The sequence below is a fragment of the Cryptomeria japonica genome, chromosome 1 (assembly GCF_030272615.1).
Source record: "Cryptomeria japonica chromosome 1, Sugi_1.0, whole genome shotgun sequence".
NCBI lineage: Eukaryota > Viridiplantae > Streptophyta > Pinopsida > Cupressales > Cupressaceae > Cryptomeria > Cryptomeria japonica.
The window spans coordinates 365,805,779-365,831,901 of NC_081405.1; the positions used below are offsets into that span (position 1 = coordinate 365,805,779).

Consider the following 26,123-nt stretch of genomic DNA (forward strand, 5'->3'; position numbering starts at 1 on the left):
CCTTCTAGCATCGAAAGATAGAGAGTTTTGAAGGGTCTTTGGAGGTGGATTTAGAAGGGATCTTCTCTTCTAAAAAACAATAAAGAATTATTGTAGAAGTGAAGAGAGCTTGGATGACAAACATTAGTAACTTGGCCTCATTCGTTATCAAGTAGGTGTGATCCTTGTTATTCTTTTGTTATGTTATTATAAAGTAATGGAATATGGTTTTCGTTATTTCATGGTGCGATTACCTAAGTTAATCATTATCTATATTTTTTGAGCATCATATCAACATACATAAATATGTACATGTATATATTACACATATATATACATGTACATATTTATGCATGTACATATTTATACATGTACATATTTATACATAGGTGAATGTATTGCAAAAACCTTGCTTATAAGTATGTTTGTTGAATCAAAACTTCAAAATCAGAGACTGAGAATATCGAACGATTGATACTTTTCCCTTAATCAATATTGTGAATCTAAAAATGAAATGAAATAATTAAATCAATGCTATAACTAAAACTCTCTTTGTTTCTTCTTTGTAAAATTGAAACTAATTGGATAGGTAAACAACTGTAAAAAATGAAACTTTCTTTTAAAAATTGAAACAAAATGATAAACAGATCAAATGTAAACTAAAGCTCTCTTTTATTTTCTCACTATAAATTTGAAATGTGATTTAAGTTAGTTAGAAAAGTCTTAACATTTCATCTTCATGAAACCTTGAAAATCAACAAAATCTATCATTACTGTTAAAAGAACTGAAAAACATGAAATGTGCATTAGAATAATAGGCAAATTTATACCAAATCCTATGTTTGTAAATGAAAAATCATGAATTCATTATTTGTTTTATCTAATTTTAAGAACACATATATGCATATATTGTATACATTAATTTATATATGTTTATTTAATATGCATACATGTGATATACCTTCTTTTTTTTTAAAGATTTTATATTCTTTAAAAGTGTTGTTATAAAAATTTGCATTCATTCCTTTCATTGAAACTACATTTAGAAAATAACAATATAAGAAATGAGTATCCTCTCCTTTCCAAACAAAGTGGAAGTTGCAACTTATTTTGAGTATGCCTTGCAACTTCAGCTTTGATCAAAATTGAAGTTGCAAGGCATACTCAGTAGCTGCTACATATATTGATCAAAATTGAAGTATGCCTTGCAACTTTAACTTTGTTTGGAAAGGAGAGGATACTCATTTCTTTCTCTTGGAATATTATTCTATTTTTTTTCTTCCTAGATTTCCCATATTAAGATTGAAGGATTGATGATCCAAAGGCACAAAAAGGTGGAAATTTTGTAGAGAGTTGGCTAGGCTTTAACGAGACTCTTGAGATGTAATTTAGAAGGGCACCTACCCAACCTAATTTTTCGCACAACCACTTCCAACATTCTTGTGCAAATTGACATCCTAGTAATAAGTGATCAACATATTCTTCCCAAGCCTTACAAATAGAAAATCTTGAGGAGCCATTGAATCCTATTTTAGTGAATCTCTCAATGGTTGAAATCTTCTTTTGTAGGATTGCCCAAGAAAAATACAAGCCTTTGGTAGGCATGTACCTTATTCCAGCAAACATGTAATATTGGAAATTAGATTTTTTGTTGCCGTATCTCTACTTTTTCCTATCTTATACCAATATCTTGAATTGTAGTATCCATTATTGGCCCCATTCTATTTTAGAGTGTCTTGCCTTGACCTATTTATTATACTTCTTTCCTTCAAAATATTTTGCAAAGATTCAACTTCCCTAGCCAGAATATCTAGTGAGTTCAAGCTTTTCCATTGCCATATGGGGATGCCATCTTTGAGGATTTCTTCCATATAGTCTCTCACATTTGAACCCCAGAGTAATTTAAGGATTCTATTTGCTTGAGCTAAGTCCATCATTTTGTTCGAGCTTATATAGTCTCTTGTAGAGTCTTCCCAAAGCAAGGTTGATCAGTGAGATAGTTTGTGATAATCAACCTACAATTCCTCATGAAATCACATACTTGAGAGCCTTGAGGAATTTTTTTTAATTGTTGGGATTCTAATTAGCTCAAGGTTATCTCAATACTTATTTTACAATTTTTTTGTTCAATTTGATTGTGGCTATTTAAACATTTGCCATACCAATTTTGCACATAAGGGTCTATTTTTAGAGGCTTATCTCTTGAGACCAATATCATCTTCACTTTTGGGTTTGCATACCAAATCCTGAGCTATAAGTGCCATTTTGTCCTTTTCAAAGTGCCATGCCAAAAAAAATCTCATTTTTTGATTTAATTCCAAATTTACTCCAACATGTATAAGCACAACATAAAATGAGACAATACTGAGATAACAACTTTTGACATGACTATTTTGTCTACCCATGACAATCATTTGCCTTAAATTTGTCTCAGATCATATCAAATTTAATTTCTATCTATTACAACTTATATTTAATACTTCCTTTTATTGAAAGTGATTTAATACTTAATTTACTTTAGTTATAACACATCAATCAATTCCAATAATAACATGACATATTGAAATAACTAAGTAATATCATCTCCTCTTCTTATACATACAATTAACTCTTTTTATTAAATACTTAAAAATTTGTTTAATTAATATTAATAATTTATTTAGACACTTGAAATATTAATAGAAAAATATATTTTTATAATTTAATTGTAATAATTGAAAACAATTAAATAATAAATCACTAACATTATTGATAAAAATAATTTTAATAAATAAAAAATATTTCAATTATAAAATAAGTGATAAAAGAATAATACTAATGGATAATTAAGATTTTTGAATAATGTTAAAAAATGTTTCTTAAATTATCTTAAACTAAACTAATGTAACTCTTAAACAAATCAAAATACCATAAAGTAATTTTGAGTAAATAAAATAAAACAACTATTTAGTATATTTTTAAAGTAAATAAAAATAATTTTTCAAATAAAAATAAAAATAATAAAAAATTGATTAAATAAATAGATTTTAATTTACTTGTGTATAAATCATAACACATATATAAAAAATTAAGTTCATAAGGGAAAGGAAAGGAGCTTTTATAGTCTACGATGCCAACCATTTGTGTATGGGTCTATAGATGGGTTAGAGCAGTATGAGACTACCTCGTACTCCTTGTGGGAGGTACCTAATTGCACTACAAACGAGGCATACACACCTTAACCCCTTGTGGGATTTGAACTCGTGACCTTTGTTTTAAGATAATATTTGAAATAAAATAAAATAAAAAAATCTAAGTAAAATAAATTTAATGATAAAATCTTAAAAAAAAAATAAAATGATGTCGTTGATGGTTGAGTGTGATGATTAAATTGTAGCATTGTTGTTGTAGTCATCAAGGTTTAAATCCTTAGTTGAGTGTGATGATTAAATTGTAGCATTGTAGTTGTACTCATCAAGGTTTCAATCTTTACTAGATCATTGTGATTGTCGATATTGCACCCTCGTTGATCTATCATGCTTGTGAGTTTGGACCTTCGTGTTGAAGTTGTTGGTGTTGATGCCAAGGATTTCATGCTCTAAGTTCTCATTGGACTAGTGTGCTTGCAAGCTTTGTGTCCTTCACAAGTCTAGACTATTCGTGTTAATGGAGTGAGCTCGTGTTAAAGATAAGGTCCCCTATTTGTGACCTCATCTAACTCGAATAAGATAAAAATTCTTATGTTATCGATTTAAAAATCATTTAAGATTAATTACATTTTTTCTTTCAATAATCAACCAAATAAGTTTTTTACATAATAATGAAATACATCTTTACCCTCTCTCAACCCGAATAAAAAATAAATAAATTAAATATAAGATATTAGCAACTCAACTTGACAACTTATTTTAAGAGGAGGCTCATACTAGAGATAAGGTCCCCTATTTGTAACCTCATCTAACATGAATCAAGATAAAAATTCTTATACTATGAATTTTAAAGTCAATTAAGATTAGTTATTTTTTTCTTCTATAATCAACAAAATTTCTTTTTTTACAATCTTTCCTCTCTCAACCCAAATAAAAGAAAATTAATTATAAGATATTAGCTCCCTAACTTCACAACCCAAATAAAAAAAATTAAATACAACATATTAGCCACCCAACTTGTCAACTTACGCTTGCACCTCCTAGCGCCCATACTAAAGAGTCCACATCCTTAGCTTTAGGAAGCTTCCTTCATTCCCACTGCGTCCCCTTTTTCACTGGCTACTACTTCATCTACAAGAATGTTAGTTATCAAATACTGTTGATTTCATTTGGTTTATACTAAAATTGAGCGAGTGAACTCTGCAAATTGGGAGGGACGCCAACATGAGTTTCCTCTTTGGGAATAAGAAGACCCCTGCAGGTAATCCCATGGCCTTCCCAAAGATAATTTCCTGGAATTTAAAGAAATTTTGATTGGCACAATAATTTTGTTTAAAATTGGGGTAATTAATTTGTTGGACGAGAATCATGGTGAGCTCATTTTGCAATGCAATATTTAAAGGCGTTAAACCAGTTAATGTAAGATTTCGTTCTGAGCCATGAAGCTATCTGGAGTTTATTTGTAGAAAAATTCAGAACATGATCCATGTTTAACTTCATCCCGAACTAGTCAGAGGAGTAAATAATATGTAAGTTAAAGGGCAGTGGCCTTTTAATGTGGGTTGGATTCTAGCTTCGATGCGTACTGTTGAGAAATCCTGCACAGGGTTTTAGCCAATCCCTGGCAGTTGTGAACATCACCTGATGCAGTGGACCAATTATACTCATGAGAGTTCAGTTGTGTAAGGAATGATTATTCTTTCATGAATTAATGGAAGGAGAGAAAAAGGAAGCTTCTTTTTCTTGTTCACCTGATTATGTTTCGACTGTTGCACTTTCTACATACAGTTAGGAGTTGAATCTAAGACCTTCCATTTGCTGCTGGGTGTTCTTCATGGACCTACCAGCTTTCTTGATGACTGGTCCATCTTTGAATTGGGTATGACTCATATTCAACAGAAACTTCAGGGTATACTTAACTTACTCCATCATGGGTACCAAATGGATAATTGAAGCATTGACTCTAGAAATGTACTGTATCCACTTTCTTGAAAAAAATATCTAGAAACGTTGCATTGTGAAAATTTTCAATTGCTGTAAGCTAGGATGTCTGGTTTGTTGTCCCGGCCCCTGTTCTGGTTCGGTTCGTTTTGGGTTTGGGTCCTGGTTCGATTCGCCTTTGGGTTCGGCCAGGGTTCGTACCCAAGCAAGCTGGTTCGTCCAGGGCGAACCCAGGTCAAACCTAGGGTGAACCTGGACACTTGGGTGCCCAAATTTACATTTTTTTTTAGCAAAATTTTATAAAATTTATAGCAATGAGTTCAGACTTGCAAATTTGTGTGATTGTTTTACAAGTTATCATGCAAGTTTAAGACTTAAAATTATTAAGAACAACAATAGACAATTGATAAATTTATTTAAATTTTTTATGTTTGAAGCAAGATATAACAGAGCAGCAAACAATTGAGTTCTGACCTCTTACTTGTTAACCTTATACAATGTACTAGAGAAATGCTCAATCACAACAGCAAAATACACATGCATTAGTTCATTCTGATTTACAATCCTCGGCTTATGAAAAGCAACAAAAATATTCAGTTTCCTGAGCTCACTTTCTTGACTGTTCATTCTTCTTCTTCTTCATCATCTTCAATGGCATTAGTTGTTTCCGTGAAAGACTTTCGCTGTTACTCTTGACTGCTATTGTATTTATTCTTGACTTGCAATTAGTCTTTCATCTTCTTAGTTCTATTATTGACTGCTATTGCAAGAAGAAGAAGAATCCATTAGATGATTTAAACTAAGTATAAAGTTCCAATTGTTGCAAGTTGAATTTTGCAACAATGATACTTGAACTTGATATTATCATTTTAATATTTTGATGTTGAACTTGAAGTATATGATGCTATGATGGTATGATGGTATGAACTATGATCATTGATGCTATGATTACAAGTTTATGGTGTTTTTGTTGTTTATATGATATCATGTTGCATTCTAATCTTAATACATATATATATATATATATGTTTTTGCACTAACGAACTTAAACCCCATTTCAAAATTTTGCTGTATTGGCGAACCGGTTCTTCGAACCCGAACTTGAACCCGAACCCAAATCCGAACCGGCAACTTAGGCTGTAAGTGTAATGAAATTAAATGTAAAGCTGATGTTTAACTGGTACACACGCTGCCATTTATAAACCCTTATGGTCGCAATTGGTAGAAGCCTCTGACTCTTACTGTGTTTAGTTTAGTTCTCCTTCATGAAGTTGGTATCATGCAATATTTTATTCATGCTATTTGTTGAGAATGTGAAGTCCAACGGTCACATGACAAAAGTCTTCTTCCGTCTCTTCATTTGATAGCTGTATATTTGTATAAATAGATGAGTACAAGCCATGTATCAGATAACGGTTAATACAAGATATTTCCTTGGTTTATGGTGGATGTAGCCTTTAATGGTGGACCAAGTAATTTCTTGTGTTGTGTGCTCTTTTCGATTTGTCTTTCTTAGCTTAGTTGTTGTTTATCAGTTTTATCTACTCTTGATTATTTAACAATTGGTATCAGAGCTTGGTTAGAGCTGAGGAGAGCAGAAATGGAAGATGTTTGGGTGTTGGATCTCGGAGCCGGGTGTTTTTATGTAGTAAAGAGTCATGCTGAAGTGGGAGTTGTTCATCCTACTTCGGATTCGCCTTTGTGTGGAATTTTGGCTACTCGGAAGAGGCTTTTGGATCATTTAGATGATTTTGCTAATTCAATTATTGATGAATTCCTTAGTACGTTGGAATTTGATAGTGACATGGACTAGATGTTAGAAATGAAAGGTGTTGTGGCTGCTAAGGTTGAAGGAGATGCAAACTTGGCAATATATGTTTTTGAAAATGACGGGAAAGATATATGGCGATCCACCTCTATGTGTCATGTACATTGGTGGGATGAAGAAAGTGAAAATACTAGTGTTCGACGAGATCGGTGGAGAGGTGACAAAGAAGCTTCATCGCTGCAAAATGAAGAAAATGTGGACAAGGATGTGATGGATGGCTGGGAAAAAGAGGATGCTAGGTTCGTTTCTTTCTCCACTTTTGATGCAATTGTGGCATGTATAAATAATTGTGGCCGAACATTTGATGGACTTGGTAGTGGTAATAGACAATGTGAGACAAGAAGACTTTAGATTGGTGGAAATGAGTGGGGGTAGGATATTGGAAGAGGTTTCCAAGGAATATTTCTTGGTGCTATTGAGGAAGAACCGATGGCTGAGACCCAAGTTGAATCCATTGTGGATTTTGCCTCTTGAGATGAGGAGGATGCAGTTTAGAGTTAGGTGGCAGGGCACAAAATATTGGTAGCAGTTGAGAGGAGAGGCTTGTTTATCGGCCAAGAAGAGGGTTAGGAAGCCCAAGCTGTTGTAGTATAGGATAATGTGGCCCGACTTGGAGACGAGGAGGCACTTGCTACTAGGGCCGGAGATGATGTTACAGTTGGTAGCGGTGATAATGAGGAAAGTTCTAAAAGTGATCTAGGGATTGCTTTGGAGGAAGAAGGAAGAAATATAGGGTTGGTCTCGTAGGATGAAGGCTTCGGTAATGATGAGGAGCGAACTATATTCTGCAAGCATTCCCTCAAAGGCAATGGCCTTGTCTTTGTTATTGCTCATTATGCATCCTCTTTGTTCAAGGGTCAAGAGCTTGCAGTTGCATTGTGTTGATGTGTATTTTGTACACAACTAAACACAGAATAAAATACCCAAATGGTACCTTATCCTCTCTTGATTAAAGCCTCTGAATGCTGAAGATATCGCGAAAAGGATCAATCAGGGTGACTTCAAGGTTCTTCGTTGTAGGATCTCTACGTGTGGATAAGCACCAGTGGTCGTTGTAAATGCTGTTTCTTCAAGGGGTCTTACGCATTTTCTGAGAAAGCTGGTCTGTGTTACTCTCGTTTGACTGCAGGAACAGGATTTTCCTAATACTAACAGATCTTCAAAAAAAAAAAAATAGCAAAAGATAAGGGTTTCAAGAGATGAATGCTAATCTAATCCTAAGAATGACTCAATGTAAGCTGGACTTGGTAAGATTCTACCAATTTCAGTATTGCCAAGGAATTACAACTCTACTGGAATTGATGCGATCTTCTAAGGTGATTAGTGATTTTCAAATCATCAAGAATATAGATACTATCATAAAGATACATATCAATATTTCAACAATGATTGAATGTTTAAGCAATCTCAATATCTCCAGTTGACCACACAAGGCGTCCTTACAATCAGTAAGAAGCTAGTGGTTTGGAACATGAATCTCACCAAAGATCAAGCACAACACTTAGTCCTTCAAACTTAAACTTAAATACTACTTCAATTGAGAATGATTCAAGAAGATAAACAATCATGAAGATAGCCACAAGTATTGCAATAAAACACCATAACTTCAATATTTTATTGATCTCAAAGCCAAATATACAACAATTGTTCAAAATTCTTTCTTCACTACTCAATCTTGCTACACAATAACTTTCTTCTCTAAGCTCTCTCTCTTCTCTAACTTCTAACTACTATCAAAATGAAAATGAGTGAGGGTATATATAGCATCCTCAAATACAATGAATGGCCTAGATCGAAAGAAGATCAACGGCTAAGATTTTGACACCTAAACGCTAATTAGGGTTTGTTACAAAAAAGGTCCCCATTTAGATAAACATTATTAAATGCATAGCCAATATTTAATTGGCACAAATGTCGAGGAAACATAGACCAATAGGAATTAAGCTGCCGCATCATCCTATAACAACTTTTCATCTAGAACTTTGTTCCCTTTCCTATGTTCTTTCTTAGCATATCCAACGAATCTGGACACAATTCCCTCAATCTCAGCAATGGGAATCTCAGGAAGATTCTTCATTCGCTCTTCCAAGTGAATGACCTGATCAAAAGCAGTGAGAAGAGCTGTCTCCCATCCAGGTTCAAGTTCTTTGATCTTCTCAATCAGGAACATGGTAGTGAACATTAGGTCTCGTTGCTCATCTGTGATGACATTCTCCTTTTTGCAAAAGATGACCTTGACTTTCTCCTCCAACTCTTGGATGTCCACATTTGTCTCAATCTCGATCCGCCTGCCAAGAATGGTACATAACACCTCGAACACCTTGTCTTGAATTGGATGGATGATACCTTCAACTTGATTGCATTTGGTGCTGATGTCTTCAAAAAGGACCTCTTTCATCTGGAGCAGAGCTGACCACTGTAGGAGGTTATGAGTTCCTCCATCCATTATCTTTTCTTGTGCCAGGGTCCGTCTTGGTGTTTGTCTTATTACTTGCAGGACAGGAATGATAACATCTCTAGTGTGAGTGAAAGCGGCTACAATTATCATTAGATTATGGATAATCTCAAGGACCTGGATAGCTCGGTGAATTGTCTTCATCATTCTTGTTGCAAATTCCACGGCTACTGTGTCGGATTTATCAATCCAAGAGCTCATAAGCTGAACCAAGCTTTTGACCCTTTCTGCCTCGCCAACTGATTCAAGAGGAAGTGCTTGTAAAGGAGATACTGCTGGATCCTGACGTCTCAAGGGCTGATTGAGATGACTAAAATAGCCTCTCCAAGTACCGACCTCTCTCTCAAGCTTCCTATTCTTTTCCATTTCTTCCTTAAGTTTGTCTTTAAGTACTTCAAATGAATCGGTTGCCTCTTCCATCGCTTGTTCGGTGGTAAGTGGACCAAGCTCGAATGTCTCTAAGTCATACTCATCTGCAAGAATCTCATCCTCATACTTGTCCACCACTGGTGTAGCAATTTGCAATTTCCTGGATCCCGTTTCATCCCTTATTACCTTGGACACCTTTGTGGCCTTCTTCTTTTCCATTACCTCTTGAGAATTTCCTATGAGGCTTTCTAAATCAATGCATCCTCTTCCTCTTCAACCACAATCACTCTTGTCAGTCTCTCTTTTAACCAATCCGGAATGGCAGATCTTGTCTCTCTTACTTGTATCTCTTTAGGCAGTGGTTCATCTTCTCGGAGAGGAGATGTCGCTTCATCATCATTCTTCTCTTCATGTAGCTCATCAACTTGGGGAGATTGACTTGATGAATGTTGAGGTGTCTGTCCCTTTTCTGGCTTGTCATTTTGTACCATAGATTCCATAGATTCATCAACTTCAGGTACCATCTTCCCTTGACCTTCCCCTTGGATTGCCCTCTTTTCATGTCGAGAAGATGTGCTTGACGGGTGATCAGGATTGGCCTCTTGCTTCCTCTTGGAAGATTCCCTTTTCTCAGGTCTTTCTTTCCTCTTTGCACCTCTAGGATGGGAAGTGTTCTCACTCACGCTTGCTTCTCCTTCTTCTGGTCTTGCCTCCAAAGTAAAAGTCATTGACACATTCTGCTCTCTCAATTTCTGATGCTGTACATCCACCCATCTGCGAGTACATGATAAAATAGGAGCCATCAAAACTCTCAAATCTAAAACCTCAGGCTCATTCCAATCTATCTTTACTGCTTTTTCTTCTTTGTCATAAGACGACTGGAGATGTCTACCATTATCCTGAGCTTGATCAGCTACTCTATAAACTTTGCATTTCCTAATGAGATCTAAGGGTAGCCTGGAATGCATCTTTTTTTTCACCTCTAAATCACTTGGGAGATTCATCCAAAAGTCCTCCACCTGAAGCTCATGTTTGTACTTCTTACCGACTGTCTCCTCCATATAACCGTGAGGATCAAAATTCTCCCGCGAGGCAAAGGATGTGAATGAATATAAGGCTAATTCCTTCTCTGCATCTTCCGAGGCTTGAGTGTTAGGACACACTTCAAGTGAATTCCCTAGTATGATGGGCACGGGAATACCATTTCCATGCTTATGTCTGGATGCCTTTGCATAAGCTGCCAATTGTCTAGTCACCTCAAGTGGTACTATCCTGTCTGTCGGATACCTTGGCAACATGTAGGGAGGTGAAGGACACCTATGAACTCTGATGTATGTAAACTTTTGAAACTGGATGAACCATGCACCATACTTCTTCACAAGTTCTTGTGCATCCGGAGATAGTCGATTATGAATCCCACCTTGCAATATCCTAGTGATGTTCATCGTGAAGGTATCATTGACTAACTTGTAGTCACCTCTAGGCGGATGATGCAAATGAACATAAGAGTCACAAACTCTCACTTCTCCGAGTCCTCTTCCGATCACTCCTCTGTGAGGTAGCCCTGCATACTCGAAACTCCTGATTAAGGCATATATAACATATGAGCTCATGTGGAATGATTTGGTAGGTCTTAGCCTTCTTAACTGCACGTCCAGACTATTGCTAATAATTCTGGCCCAATGAAGCATTCCTTTTCCTTGGACTATCACTTGAATGAAGAAGAACATCCACTTTTCGAAGTAGAAGGCTTGAGGAGGCCCTGTAACTCGATTGAGCAAAGTTATCAAATCTCTGTATTCCTCCTGGAAGTCGATCCTATGCGGTGTATTGGGAATCTTGTTCAGGCGAGGCCGACTTTTGAGCAACCAATTCTTATTGATGAGATTCAGACAAGTATCGGGATCATCTTCATAGATTGACCTGGCTCCTTCTAAGCTTTTGTAAATCATATCTTTATGCTCTAGAAGATGAAGAGCTTCACTTATAGCTTCCTCTGAAAGGTAAGCTAAGGGGTTCCCTTCCTTGGATACGATCGACCTTGATTGTGAGTCATAGTGGCGGGCACACTTGATCATCAGCTCATGACACTTGACTGCTGGAGGGAAACCTGCCACCTTGATGATGCCACTTTCAATTATCTTCTTCGCAACAGGTGATGGCTTGCCAATGTAGGGGACCTCTCGAAACTTCTTCACATTGAAGTTTACCAAGTTGGTGTCTCCGATATTACTCCATTTGGACACGATCCTGGTCTCCAATTCGTCATTCTTTTGATCTTCCTTGATGAGAGCCGGGCGACTAGTAGATGCTCCTGCCTTTGGAGTCGCCATCTTGACACCTACGCAACATTTCAAAATTAGTCTTTGAGCATTAAGGGGTAGAAAATAAGACTCAAAAGGAAGATTTAAGATATTAATTAGGAAACTTCATGATAAATCTAGAGTTATCATTTCCTAATTAATCAATCAACACTTAGGCTTTTCTAAAAAAAGTGCCCAAAAATCAAGTCTTATACAAGGATATTAGGATAATTTCGCCATACCTCCTCTTGAGTACTAAACTTTAAGACCTTTGAAAATGATGCAAGAAAGAATGGACTTTGCTAGGCAAAGTTTAAATCATAGCCCTCTCTTGGATGAATTGTGCCTCCTCTAGCTTCAAAAAGAATAAACTCCACCCTCCTCAGCCTTCAACACTTAGAAGAAATTCGCTCCAAACAAGCTATATTTCGCTCCTCCATTTTGCTCTCCAATTTCGCACTTAGAAGGAATGATGGAATGATTTGAAATGTGAAACAACACTCCTCCACTATATAGAGTGCTCACCCTACTTCCTTCAAGGCCGACTTGGCAAAAAAGGAGTAAAAAATAAATAAAATCTCCAAAAGGGGTGGCCGACTTGCAAAATAAAGGCAAAATAATGCCTTGAGCGCTCAGTAATAAATTTTAATTTAATAAAAATTAATTTTAGATGCCTCCAAAGTAAAATTTCAATTTTTTCAAGGCTTAAAATTAATTTATTAAATGCAAAATGCTTTGAAATTAATGCGAATTTAAATTTAATTTTCCAAATGCCTCAAATTTAGCAATTTTGGCGATTTAGTGCAAATTGGGGAATATCCATGTTTAAACGAGGCCTAATGAAGCTTCATGATGATTTCGCCCTGGACCCTCTTCGAGGGTCAGGAGCGATTTTCCAAATTTAGCCTTGAATATTTCGTATCTTGACTCTAAAATCTCCTGGAGGGTAAATTCATATCCGTTAAGGTCTTGCATTTCAAATTTTGGTATTTTGCATGGGGAATTTAGGTGGAAATATGGATTTCGCCCTGGACCCTCTCCAAGGGTCAGGAGCGATTTTTTCATTTTAGGTTGAAATCCACCCTAGCTTTGATTATTGAACTCTCAACGCCATTTCCAAGATCCATTTCTTTGCGCCACCAAGTTACTTCACCAAAAATCTTGAAGGAAATAATGCTTTTAGAGGAATTTCGCCCTGGACCCTCTCCAAGGGTCAGGAGCGATTTTCCTAACTTGGCATTTTTCAAAGTTCAAAATCTCTTCAAGACATCTCAAATATGTCTTCTCACTGAATTCCAATCTTAGCTCTATCCAACTTAGGAGAAAAAGTGTGTTTTTGGTGTTTTTCGCCCTGGACCCTCTTCAAGGGTCAGGAGCGATTTTTTCAACTTTGACTAAAAATCCTCATTTCCTTATTCAACAACCTTTTCATCAAGCTAGATCATGTTTATGCCTCCAAATTAAGCAAGAAAATCCTCTTTCCAAGTTTTTCGCCCTGGACCCTCAGCAAGGGTCAGGAGCGATTTTTGCAAAATAGGCTCAATCCATCATCATTTTTCGTTGAAACTTTTACTCATCGCTAGGCAACGTCCTTCCTTATCCACTCCATCCAAATTTGTCTTGTTTCTGCAAGGTAAAATGAGAGGTTTTCAAATTTTCGCCTTGGACCCTCTCCAAGGGTCAGGAGCGATTTTTGTTCCCTGGCTTAGAATCATCAATTCTTCGAGGCAAATCATCATTCATCATGCTTTTGAAGGTCTTTTCTACCTTAGCCTAACCTTGCCTTAGCACAATCTTGAAGAAAATATGTTGATTTTATGATTTTCGCCCTAGACCCTCTCCAAGGGTCAGGAGCGACTTTTGAATTTTAAGCATATCCCTTCATTCTTTTGACTTCAAATCACCTCTAAGGCATAACACATCACGTCCTTCTCCTATCCATGCAAGATTTTGTCTTAATTCAACAAAAAAAGAGAGAACCTTGGAAATTCGCTCTGGACCCTCTCCAAGGGTCAGGAGCGATTTTGATAATTGCCTTCAAAATTTCCACTTTCAACAATCCTTCTTCAATCTAAGGCAATTCAAACATCATTGCAAACTCATGCCTAGGCTCAGCTTCGTTCGAACTTGGAGAAAAAGGTCCAGTGTTAGGTTTTTCACCCTGGGCCCTCAGCAAGGGTCAGGAGCGATTTTCTCTATTTAGCCTGATTGCTTCTTCGTTGATCATCCAAATTATCTTCAATGGGTAAATCATGCCTTTTCTCATCCATTCCAACCATAAGAATCATTTTGACTTTGCAATAAAAATGTGCTTTTTAGAATTTCGCCCTGGACCCTCTCCAAGGGTTAGGAGCGAATTTTGCCATCTAGACCAAAATGCTTCACTTTTCATCCTAAAACCTCTTTGCTCAGGAAGATTTCATCTTGTATTGTGCTATGAATAGGTTTTCATGCCCAAGAAAAGTCAAAAAATGTGTTCATAAAGAATTTCGCTCTGGACCCTCAGCAAGGGTCAAGAGCGAAATTACCTTTCTTGGACAAAACTCCTTCATCTCTTCATTTTCAAACAAGTTTGGAGACTTCATCACGCTCATTTCACCATTCATCATACCTTTGATATCTCAATTTGACCAAACAAGGCTAGAAATGACTCTAATAGGAATTTTCGCCCTGGACCCTCTCCAAGGGTCAGGAGAGATTTTGAGGTTTTCAAAAAAAAGTCCTCCATCATTTCAAGTTAAAATTCTTTCAGGCGGGTGGAGGGAGTTGTTCATTTTCCATTCATGATCAAAACTTGGTCTTTTTTCACTGCAAAATGAGGAAAATCAAAATTTCGCCTTGGGCCCTCAACAAGGGTCAGGGGCGAATTTGCCCTTAGTCCCCAAAATTCATCATTTTTCATGTCTTCAAACCTCCAATTGCCTCAAGTGACGTCCAATCCTCCTTCCGGGAGACCCTGCACAAAACAAGTTAGCCAAAGTCAGTGCCAAATAAGCTTAAACAACATTTTCGCCCTGGACCCTCAGCAAGGGTCAGGAGCGAAATCCTCATTTCAGGCTAAACTGTTCAAAATTTAAGTCTCAAACCACTTCACAAGGCAGAGTCAGGTCATTTTCAAGGCTAGGAACTATTTAGCAAATCCATCAAAAAACAAGAAATTGTGTTTAGGATGAAGTTCGCCCTGGACCCTCAGCAAGGGTCAGGAGCGAATTTGGCATTTCAGGCATCATCTTACTTTTTAAAAATTGATCAAAAACTTCTCCCGGCAAGAACACACAATTTCACCCTCAAGCATGTCAATACTTAGTCAAAATTGTGAAGGAAATCGAGTCCACAAGGAACTTCGCCTTGGACCCTCAGCAAGGGTCAGGAGCGACTTTGACATTATCAGGCTCTTGATCTATTTTACCTATTTAACTTAGCCCACTAGACTCCCTTTCTTCACTGACCATGCTTAACTGACTCAGACTTGGAAACCAAACTGGACCTTACCCTAAAAACCCTTCTTTTAATCAAGACCTAACCTGAGACCTATTTGACTCCACTGACCTAACCAATTTGGCTCTCCTGAAAGGTTTACCTCATTCCATCAATCTCAATTCCTCTGGGAGATATCTAACAATTTTCCAAAATTTGACTGGACTTAGCTTGATGATGCCAAAAAAAGAACCCCTAAGGTTTAGCCCTAGCCCACTAGACTCACTCACTCACTCAAAATCCTAAAAGCAGAGAGAAGAACAAGCAGAGAGAAAGGAAGAAAAAAGCAAAAAGAGGGGGTCCCCATTCTAATGGGGCGATGTGTGAAATGGTCACAACACATTGGTTGGTGGGCTTCATGCTTTAGTCATGCTTGCTTGTTCCTGCAAATTTGAGGGTGTCCAAGAGCAGGCTATAGAAAAACTATCTGTCAATGCCGATGTTGCAAAAGCAGTAGCAAACAAAGAAGATTTGATTTTGTGGCTGCCCCTCGTTATTATTAACAATGTATACAATGGAAATAAAAGAGATACCACTAGAAATTGAGAAGAACTTGGGTTTAGGAGTGGAAAGCCAAAGGCATTGTATGGAAAAGATGGCCACTATAGAGGCATCACAGTAGTTTACTTTTAACCGTTTTCTTCTGGGGTGTGAGAGGCAGATTGATTGAATAAATATTTTGAAGAGGCTGCAAGTATTTCAGTTGATAAGGAATTGGATCTTCTTGTTGTTGATGAAAATGGGTATGTCATAGAGATTTTGTTGCGGAATAATGTGGAAAGAAATAGGTGGAATCTTGCATTGGGTAGTCCTTCTGTTGGAGCTGATGGGAAGATACTCATTGGGGCAACAATCAATACTAGAGACTCTCATAGGCTTCATCCATAGTATGTGGTGCAAGCACGTCTATTGCTCCTCCAATATGGTTATTGAGCCCCATAATAAACTTCCTAGCGTGATAGTTCTCATCTTGTTGGAACTGAGGTACATAAGTAATTTGGTAAAATTTTCCCAATATTCGTTGATTGACAACTCTCCTTGCCTCAGGTTCTAAAAATCCATTAATTTTTTTATCATAGAATAGTTTTGGAAGCCATCTTTGTATAAAAATTCTTACAAACTATTCCCAAGTAATTTTAGTTATTTTCAACCCCAACTCAACCTTTTTATTTTTCCACCATGTAGCTGCCTCTCCTGATAGTTAATGAGCTCCCCATGTTGCCTTAGAATTGTCAGAGTAATTTCGGATCTCAAACTACTTTTCCATCTTCATCAACCATGCCTCAGTGGTATCTCCAGATACACCTTCAAATTTAGGTGGTTTAATCTTTTTCATGTCATTGGAAAGTTTGTTTGCTAACTGGTTCTTAACATTTGGGTTTTGGGTATCAAAGTGTTCTTCTTGTTGCTCACTCCACATGGTATGCTCTTGTCTATTGAAGTTTCCCCTAGACCGAGTTTCATGTTCCTCTTCTTTGGTTTCATGTTGACCCTCAACCCTCCTCTCGAAGTTCATAAGTCTGATCTAGGTTTCATTCATCATGTTTAGGATCTGATTCAGTTTAGCTATGGGGTTGTTGGCATCCTGAGATTCCCCACGATCATTTCTGGAGTTGTCCATACTCATATTTTATTCCTTGATGGTATTAAGAGTATCCTTTTAGATTCCAATTTAACAATATTCTTAACAACATAGAAGAAAAGAAAATATACAATTAATTCCATAATTTGCTTACATAACAAAAAATTAGCTTATATTGCTCAAGCCAAAAAGTTTACATTCTCAAATGCTAGTTATACAAAATATGACTCAATCTAAGAGTCACTATCCTCATCGGTGATGGGCTCTTCCTGCCCATTGAAATTAGAAGGAATGAGTCAATATTGCGGAGTGGGAACACAATGGTCTTTTTGACCTTTTGTCTCTGTTCTTTCCTTATTCACATTCTTAGTTGCGGTTTCAAGTCTAGAAGTTGACTCAGTTTTCGAATTTGAAGGGGACCATCTGTGCCTTTATTTTTGAAGTCGTCGGATAGCTTCTGCTAATGTCTCATCATCAAATGTGGGTGAACAATGAGAATAGTCATGTTGGGTCACGGACCCTTTTCTATTTAGTGGCTCAAATCCACATCTTGGAATCATCAAAATGCTTCGTTATAGTCTTCTACCTAAATGATACCATATGTAACATGCTAAATCTTAAAACAATAAAAAACGAAAGCAAATTACTTTCTAGTTTATAGAATTTAAAAAAAGAAAAAAAAAGAAACTAGCTGTTTCAGCTGAAAAACTAGTTAATTAACTAACTAACTATACTTCAGCATAAATTGAAAATAACTAACTTTTATTTGAACAGCAAATGCAAGAAAGTAAATCTTTCATAATTTAAATAAGGATACATATTAATATGAATCATGCATTTATACATAATGAAAGAGGAAGGATCAAAGATTATTGTACAAATATGCTACTCGTTTGGATTTACTCTTACAAGTCTTGGCATTGTTGTGGAGAGGGAGAGCATCATCAAGGGGTTTACTGTTAATCTGAGAGGATCCGGTTAATACCGAGAGGGGGGGTGAATCAGTATTAACAACAATTCATAACTTAAACTTAAATTGATAAAACTTCACCAAATCAATCACAAACCAGTAATAAACTATTTACTAGTATCGGTAATCACTGATATCCAACTGTTAAACTGATTTATCAGAACTTCTCATTAATTGTTCATCAACATGCATAAACTGAAAGTAAATCAAATCAACACATCACAAACATTCACCAGCTGAACACCAAAATTTTCACGTGGAAACCCAAATAGGGAAAAACCATGGTGGGAATTGGTACCCACAAAAATTGTGCACTCTTTCGGAATGCGCCTTGTTAGGAGCTTACAATGATGCCCTGTTAGGAGCAGACCCTGTTAGGAGTCACTTGGTTAAGGGATTGCTATGATGAGCCCTGTTAGGATCTTTGCCCTGTTAGAAGCAACCTTGCAAGAGGATTTAAGAATCAAATGTTGAGCTACTTGGTTAAGGGATTTACAATTTAAGGCCTGTTAGAACCTACCCGTAAAGGGATTTTGTCTGCTGCAACTATTAGGGAACAACAAATGAATGATCTGGAAATAGCACTAACTGCTTGCTTGTTCAGATCCAATTCAGCTCCAATCTGCTACACTCTGGCAGATACACCACACTGGTTCGGCTTCACACTTCTTTTCTCAAATCACCGACACAACAAACATCAACTATATCGACCTAAATAACCTTTACATCTTAGTCGGTTACAAAACCCTAGTTACATCAAAATTCAAATGAATTTACAATACAGATCATCATAACAATTTTCAAGACAATATCAACCGTTGAATGATCACCGCACCTCGATTTGATACACTTTCAAACCCTTAGCTCATTTTGCTAAGCACTTCGCACATTCCCAAGAAATTCGCTCTTTGATCGCGCCAAAACATCATTCAAACACTTCACGGGGTTTCAGCCACGTCATCACCAACTTACAAACATAATGTAATATATTGCCGAACTCAAAATCATTACCGATTATAAGAATTGAATACCGATTCTTAATCCCTTCTTAAACCCTACGGAAAATACAACAAAAATCATAAACATGATTTCCGGTAATCAAAGCATGAGGTGGTTCCGGTCAAAGATACATTACAATGATACAAATACATGTTCCAAACCTCAACATTTGACTCATCACGAATTGCCAGATTCAATCAAAACATTTCCATGTTTATTGGTTAAGATCCTAATTCCCAGTTCACTGTCTTCATTACCGGTAAGGCATTTCCGGTAGACCAAAAAGACTTAGATGACAAAATAAACATGAAAAACATAGTTGCCACATAGTTTGCCATCAATGACAACACAAATAAATGATCAAAGTCATTAAACCAATAATCTCAATCTCTTCATCACTATATCATTACCAACAGTCCTTTACCGTTCATCAACATTCTCCATCAGCATCAGTTATGCCAATCATGCCAACAATCTCCCCCTTTGGCATTGATGGCAACACCAACATATTCAACAACTATGAACTTCTTTGCTACACTTCATCTGCCAGTTGCACTTCTAATTTTTCTCCTCCGGATCATGTTACTTCTCCCTCTTTCTATTACAGTTCTTCTCCCCCTTTCTCTTACAGTTCTTCTCCCCCTTGGAAAACAATGCCAAAGGTGCAAATGCATCTCCGGTCTTCATTCTTGCTGCTACTGTCTCCAACATCTTTGCAAATCTCATCTAAGATGCTCCCCCTGCGGAGTAGCCAACATTTCATCAATCCACATTGAAAATTATTCATTAAGCCCATTGGATTGATGCATCTCCTGCATCTTAGTTGATCTTATGTAGGGGTCTGACCCCTAATTTACCTCTGAGGTACTCAAAGGTTGTCTTCGACAAAGGTTTAGTGAAGATGTCTGCTAAGTGCTCTTTGCTTGTCACATATTCCATTCTGACTTGCTTCTCTTGTACTCTTTCCCTCAGAAAGTGATATTTCATTTCTATATGCTTTGTCCTTGCATGTAACACAGGATTTTTTGAAATATTAATAGCACTAGTATTGTCACAAAATAATCACCGGTTCAGACATATCTTGCTTAAAGCCTTCCAACACGTCTCATCCAGATTGCCTGTGTACAATTCATAGATGCTGCAACATATTTTGCTTCAGCTGTTGACTGTGATACACATGTTTTCTTTTTACTTGTCCAAGCAACCAATCTACCTCCAAGAAGAAAAGCTCCACCGATAGTGCTTTTCCGGTCATCAACATTGCCTGCCCAATCTGCATTAGTAAACACTTTCAAAGAAAAGTCATCTTTATAAGGATACCATAAGCCATAATCCATTGTGCCTTTGAGATATCTGAATATCCTTTTCACTGATACCAAGTGAGTCTCCTTGGGATCTTTCTGAAATCTAGCAACCAATCCAACAACATGTGATAACTCAATGATGAACGGTGAGTACCAAACTGGTATTGAGAGGGGGGGGGGTGAACCAGTACAGGCACAAACAAAAAACTTCTCCTGAACCGGTTTGATTGCAGACTGTAAACTACTGGCAATCTCCAACACCGGTACAAATCAGACTACTACTGGTTAAACACAGTGCAACTGTGAAAGACATGAATCGGTCGATCTTCTTAGCTTTCCACACAACCTACTCCCTCATTTCCACTTTGTCCTTATGCATATACAGATAATCTATCATTAGAAATATAATAACTTGCTAGATCAACATGATTCACCGCTTGACAGAGAACAACAAAGCATCACATGAAAAAGACATCACATATGACACACATATTTTTCACGTGGAAATCCAACTGGGAAAAACCACAGTGGGGATGAATACCCACAAGCTGTTTTTGAACTCTTTAGAAGTCCGCTCTGTTAGGAGCCTAGTCCGGTTAAAGACTGTTACAACAGGTTCTGTTAGGAACCGATCCTGTTAGGGATCACCTGGTTAAGGGATGGCTAGAATACCCAGTTAAGGGTTAAACCTTGTTAGAGGTTACCTTGTCAGAGGATTTTATGAACTCAATGGCTTTGAGTCACCCTGTTAAAGGATTTACAGCAAGTTGGTTAGAGCTACCCGGTTAAGGGATTTTCCAATTGTTGAAGTAGTTAAAGATCAACAAGTATTACAATGATCTGGTAATAGCACTCAAGGCCAATGCAGATCCGCTTTAGTTCCTTCCTTCTGCACACACACTAGGCAGGTATCAATCCTCTTATCTGGTCTGGCAAGAATCACGTATCTCTGCACTTAGATACACACACAGCATTTGCCAACAACTTTAACATGAAACACAACATCGACCTTATAGAACACAGATAGGTTGGCAGCATAAACCCTAATCCCTAAACACTTAGGTTAAGCAATTGATCTGTTCAATGCTGACCATTGAGCACTTTGCATTTGAATACAACGTTCTTGAACAGATCTCAAGACATTCTCCATCGTTCGTTCTTCACTGTTTCATGGAGGCGATAACCCATCACGTGTTCTCCACCATTTGCAAAGACTTCGCACATTCCCGAGGTAGATAGGATCAATCTCCTTTATGCAAGATCCTTCACGTGCACGAGATTGACGTGGCAACACGATCTGATCTCCATTACAATGCTAACTCATCACAAAATGTCATCGGGCTTGGAATACTTCAACCGGAAATCTTGAAGCTAAGACTACCAACCGGTAGTCCTACCACATTCCATGTACCGGTTCTTGTTCCGACATACCGGTTCCGCTTCACAACATCATACTGGTTCACTTGGACAAGCATACCGCTTCATTTATTGCACATATACCGGTTTACACCACCATACCGGTTCTCTTTGCCAGTTACTTAACTTCAATATACCGGTTCACTTCTCAGCATATTGACATCAATGAAAACATACAATATCATCATGTCATCATACTCTTGCATATATGCCAACAATCTCCCCCTTTGGCATTGATGGCAATATACAAAGATATCACTCAGCATCACATCTTCTCCCTATTGCTGTAGATATCTTCCCCGCTTCACATCTTCTCCCCCTTTGACAACAATGCCAAAGTGGAGGCACAAACTTCCCTGTTCCACTATGTTGCTCCCCCTAAGGAGTAGCATCCTTCAACACATCAATCCTAAAAAAGATTGGACACTGCAATACCTGATTGATGTGGAGCACATACTTTTAGTTCACCTCTTGAAGGGGCAGCACCCCTAATTCACCTCTCAAATAGGTAAATGAAGCCTTTGGTAGAGGCTTGGTGAATATGTCTGCTAACTGCTCCTTACTGGAAACATGTTCCAATACAACCTCTTTGTTCTGAACCTTTTCCCTTAAGAAATGATACTTGAGTTCAAAGTGCTTGGTTCTAGCATGTAAAACCGGATTCTTGGAAATGTTAATTGCACTTGTATTGTCACAAAATATACTTACCGGTTCAGATACAGGAACTTTGAAGCCATTCAATACATGCTTCATCCAAATAGTTTGGGTGTAGTTCATAAAAGCTGCAACATACTCCTCTTCTGCTATAGACTGAGAGATACAACTTTGCTTTTTACTCATCCATGAGACCAGTCTACCACCGAGAAAGAATGCACCACCAGTTGTGCTCTTCCGGTCATCTACATTGCCAGCCCAATCAACATCCGTGAACACTTTCAGGTTGAAATTATTATTGTATGGATACCATAACCCATAGTCAATAGTTCCCTTCAGATATCTAAGAATCCGCTTGACTGCTACCAAGTGGGATTCTCTTGGGCTTTGCTGAAACCGAGCGGTAATACCCACTGCATGTGCAATGTCTGGTCTGCTATGCACTACATAATGCAACTTACCAATCATTGATCAGTATTCCTTCTCATTTACCAGTGCTGAGTCATCTTCTTTTGATAGTTTACAACCGGTCACCATTGGTGTACCAACCGGTTTATTGTCTTCCATGCCAAAGGTCTTCAACACCTCTTTGACATACTTGGACCGAGTAATAAAGATTCCATCTTTCATTTGTTGAATCTGTAGTCCAATGAAGAACTTAATCTCCCCTATGAGTGACATCTCAAATTCCTTCTTCATCTCATCGGCAAAATCATGACTCATCTTGTCATCTCCTCCAAAGATGATGTCATCAATAAATACTTCACAGATCAGAATTTGATCTCCTTCTGATTTCAAGTTGATATTGCTATCTTCACTTGTTCTTTCAAATCCAATCTTCACAAGATGGGAGTGCAAGCGTTCATACCAAGCTCTAGGTGCGTGCTTTAGTCCATACAAGGCTTTATGTTAGCCTACACACCATGTCACTGTCTTCTGATAGGGCAAACCCATCTGGTTGCTCTATATACACCTCCTCTTCAAGTATTCCATTTAGGAATGCAGATTTTACATCCATTTGGTATACCTTGAATTCTTTAAAAGCTGCATATGCAAGAAGCATATGAACTCCTTCCAATCTGGCTACTGGAGTAAAGGTTTCTCCATAGTCTTCTCCTTCTTCTTGAGCATACCCCTTACATACCAGTCTGGCTTTGTTTCTTATCACTGTCCCATCTTCATTCAACTTATTTCTGAAAACCCATTTGGTACCAATGACATTTTTATGCTCCGGTTTGGGTACCAAGGACCATGTAACATTCTTTTCTATCTGATCAAGTTCCTCTTCCATTGCCTTGATCCAATCTTCATCTTTATGTGCCTCTTTGAATGATTTAGGCTCAAATTTAGAGATCATACATGAGTTTTCTCTGACCTTTCTTCTTGTAAGGATTCCTGCATCCTTGTCTCCTATGATTTGCTTTGGATCATGATTGAGTTTAACATACCTAGGTATATTCTTAACAACTTCCTCTTGCTTTTCTTCATCATCCTCATCTTCATTAGCATCTACCGGTGTAGGAGCATAGTTGCTGGTACTGGGCAAATTTGCAACTGGTTCCCAGAAGGTTACTACCGGTTCATCTCCTAAATGCTCTTTGCCGGTTTCCTCAGATTTCTCAGAGTTTTCATCAACCCTAACATTGATGCTTTCAACAATTCTCTGAGTCCTATTGACATACCTAGGTATATTCTTAACAACTTCCTCTTGCTTTTCTTCATCATCCTCATCTTCATCAGCATCTACCGGTGTAGGAGCACAGTTGCTGGTACTGGGCAAATTTGCAACTGGTTCCCAGAAGGTTACTACCGGTTCATCTCCTACATGCTCTCTGCCGGTTTCCTCAGATTTCTCAGAGTTTTCATCAACCCCAACATTGATGCTTTCAACAATTCTTTGAGTCCTATTGTTGAAACATTTGAGAGCTTTGCTCTTAGTGGAATACCCTAGGAATATTCCCTCATCACATTTAACATCAAACTTGCTCTGATGTTCACTCCTCTTGATGTAACATTTACTACCAAACACTCTAAAGTAGCTTACCACTGGTGTCTTACCGGTCCAGTACTCATAAGGAGTCTTATCCTTTCCCTTTTTGATGAGTACCTGGTTCATTGTGTAGATTGCAATGCTCACCGCTTCTCTCAAAAAGGTGTGAGCAACTTTTCCTTGGATCAACATAGTTCTAGCCGCTTCAACCACAGTCCGGTTGTTCCTCTCTGCTAAGCCATTCTGCTGTGGAGTCCGGGGGGCAGACAGTTGCCTCTTGATGCCATTCTCTTCACAATATTTGTTGAATTTACCGGAAGTGAATTCCCCTCCTTGATTAGTTCTAAGGCATTTGATTCTTCTACTGCTTTCCTTTTCTACCAGTGCTCTGAAAGCTTTGAACTTTCCAAAAGCTTCAGATTTATCCTTCAAGAATGTGACTGACATCATTCTTGAGCAATCATCTGTTAGAATCATAAAATACTTATCTCCCTACACACTCCTAGTTTTCATAGGACCACACAAATCAGTATGCACAAGATCAAGTAAATTGTCAGCAGTGAAAGATTTACCTTTGAAGGTTGAGGAAGACATTTTCCCCAGTTGACACTCTCTGCACAAAGGATTTTCCGGTTTGCTCAGCACAGGTAATCCTCTAACTGCCTTGGTCTTATTGACCTTCACAATGTTATCAAAGTTTACATGGCAGAGTCTCCTATGCCATATCCAGCGATCATTAAACAGCCATAAGACATGTACTTATATTTGCATTCAGCTGAAATAAGTTACCTTTGGTTTGCATACCGGTGGCCATCAATTCACCATTCTTTCCTTTGATTTTGCACACTCCATTTTTGAATTCCAGAGTGAGTCCACCGTCATTCAGCTAGGCAACACTCAATAGATTGTGTCTGAGACCTTCCACCCAATACACATTGTCAGCACTGCTCTTTCCATTTAGAGAGATGGACCCTCTGCCTTTGACCATACATGGTGCATCATTACCAAAACGAACCACACCACCATCATACTCTTCCAGGGATATAAACTTGCTCCTGTCACCAGTCATATGGTGAGAGCAACCACTGTCAATAATCCACTCATTGGAATTATCAAAGCGGGAGACAAGAGCCTTCTTGTCTGACACATCCTCCTTGACTGCAACAAACACAATATCTTCATTTTCTTCATCTTCTGATTCCTCATCCGTGACACCTTCATCAATTGCTACAAAACAGTTTCTCCGGTTTCCTCCTTTGAATTTTTTGAACCTTTTCGGTTTGTCCTTGATATCACCATTAGGATAGTTTATAGTGATGTGTCCTATCCGGTTACAAGAGAAGCATTTCAAAGGAAGCTTACCTCTGTATTTGCCGATTCCCTTAGGAAGTCTCTTGGCAAGAAGAGCTTCAAATTCCATCAAAATCTCCTCATCATCCATTTCTCTGCTCTGTCTTGGTTCACCGCTGGTGCTTGCTTCTTTTCCTTTTTTGGATGGTGCAGCAGATGCTCTAAAAGCTGATTCAGTCTTCTGAACACTGCCATCAAAACTAGTTAGCTCATAGGCTGTTAATTTTGCAATGATGGAGTCTAGGGATACCTTAGTCTTGTCTATTGATCTCAACTCCTGAATAGCAGCAACCCTTATTGCATAGCCTAGTAATAAGGATCTCAAAACTTTGCTGACAACAGTGGAATCTTCCATTTTACCACCTGCACTTTTGATAT

General features: G+C 37.7%; 1 protein-coding gene across 2 annotated transcripts in view; it reads left to right on the top strand.

The window, feature by feature from the left end:
* Positions 1-4,189: 4,189 nt before the first annotated feature.
* Positions 4,190-26,123, top strand: part of LOC131069115 (vacuolar protein sorting-associated protein 2 homolog 1) — a 120,129-nt gene continuing 98,195 nt past the window's right edge. Inside the window, exon 1 of one of the 2 annotated variants that reach the window (XM_058004429.2) lies at positions 4,190-4,368. In XM_058004429.2, coding sequence (XP_057860412.2) covers positions 4,332-4,368 — 37 coding nt within the window. In that variant the 5' untranslated portion in view covers positions 4,190-4,331. Of the gene's footprint in view, positions 4,369-4,973; positions 5,017-26,123 lie in introns of those variants that run through there. The other variant, XM_058004430.2, reaches the window with a different exon arrangement.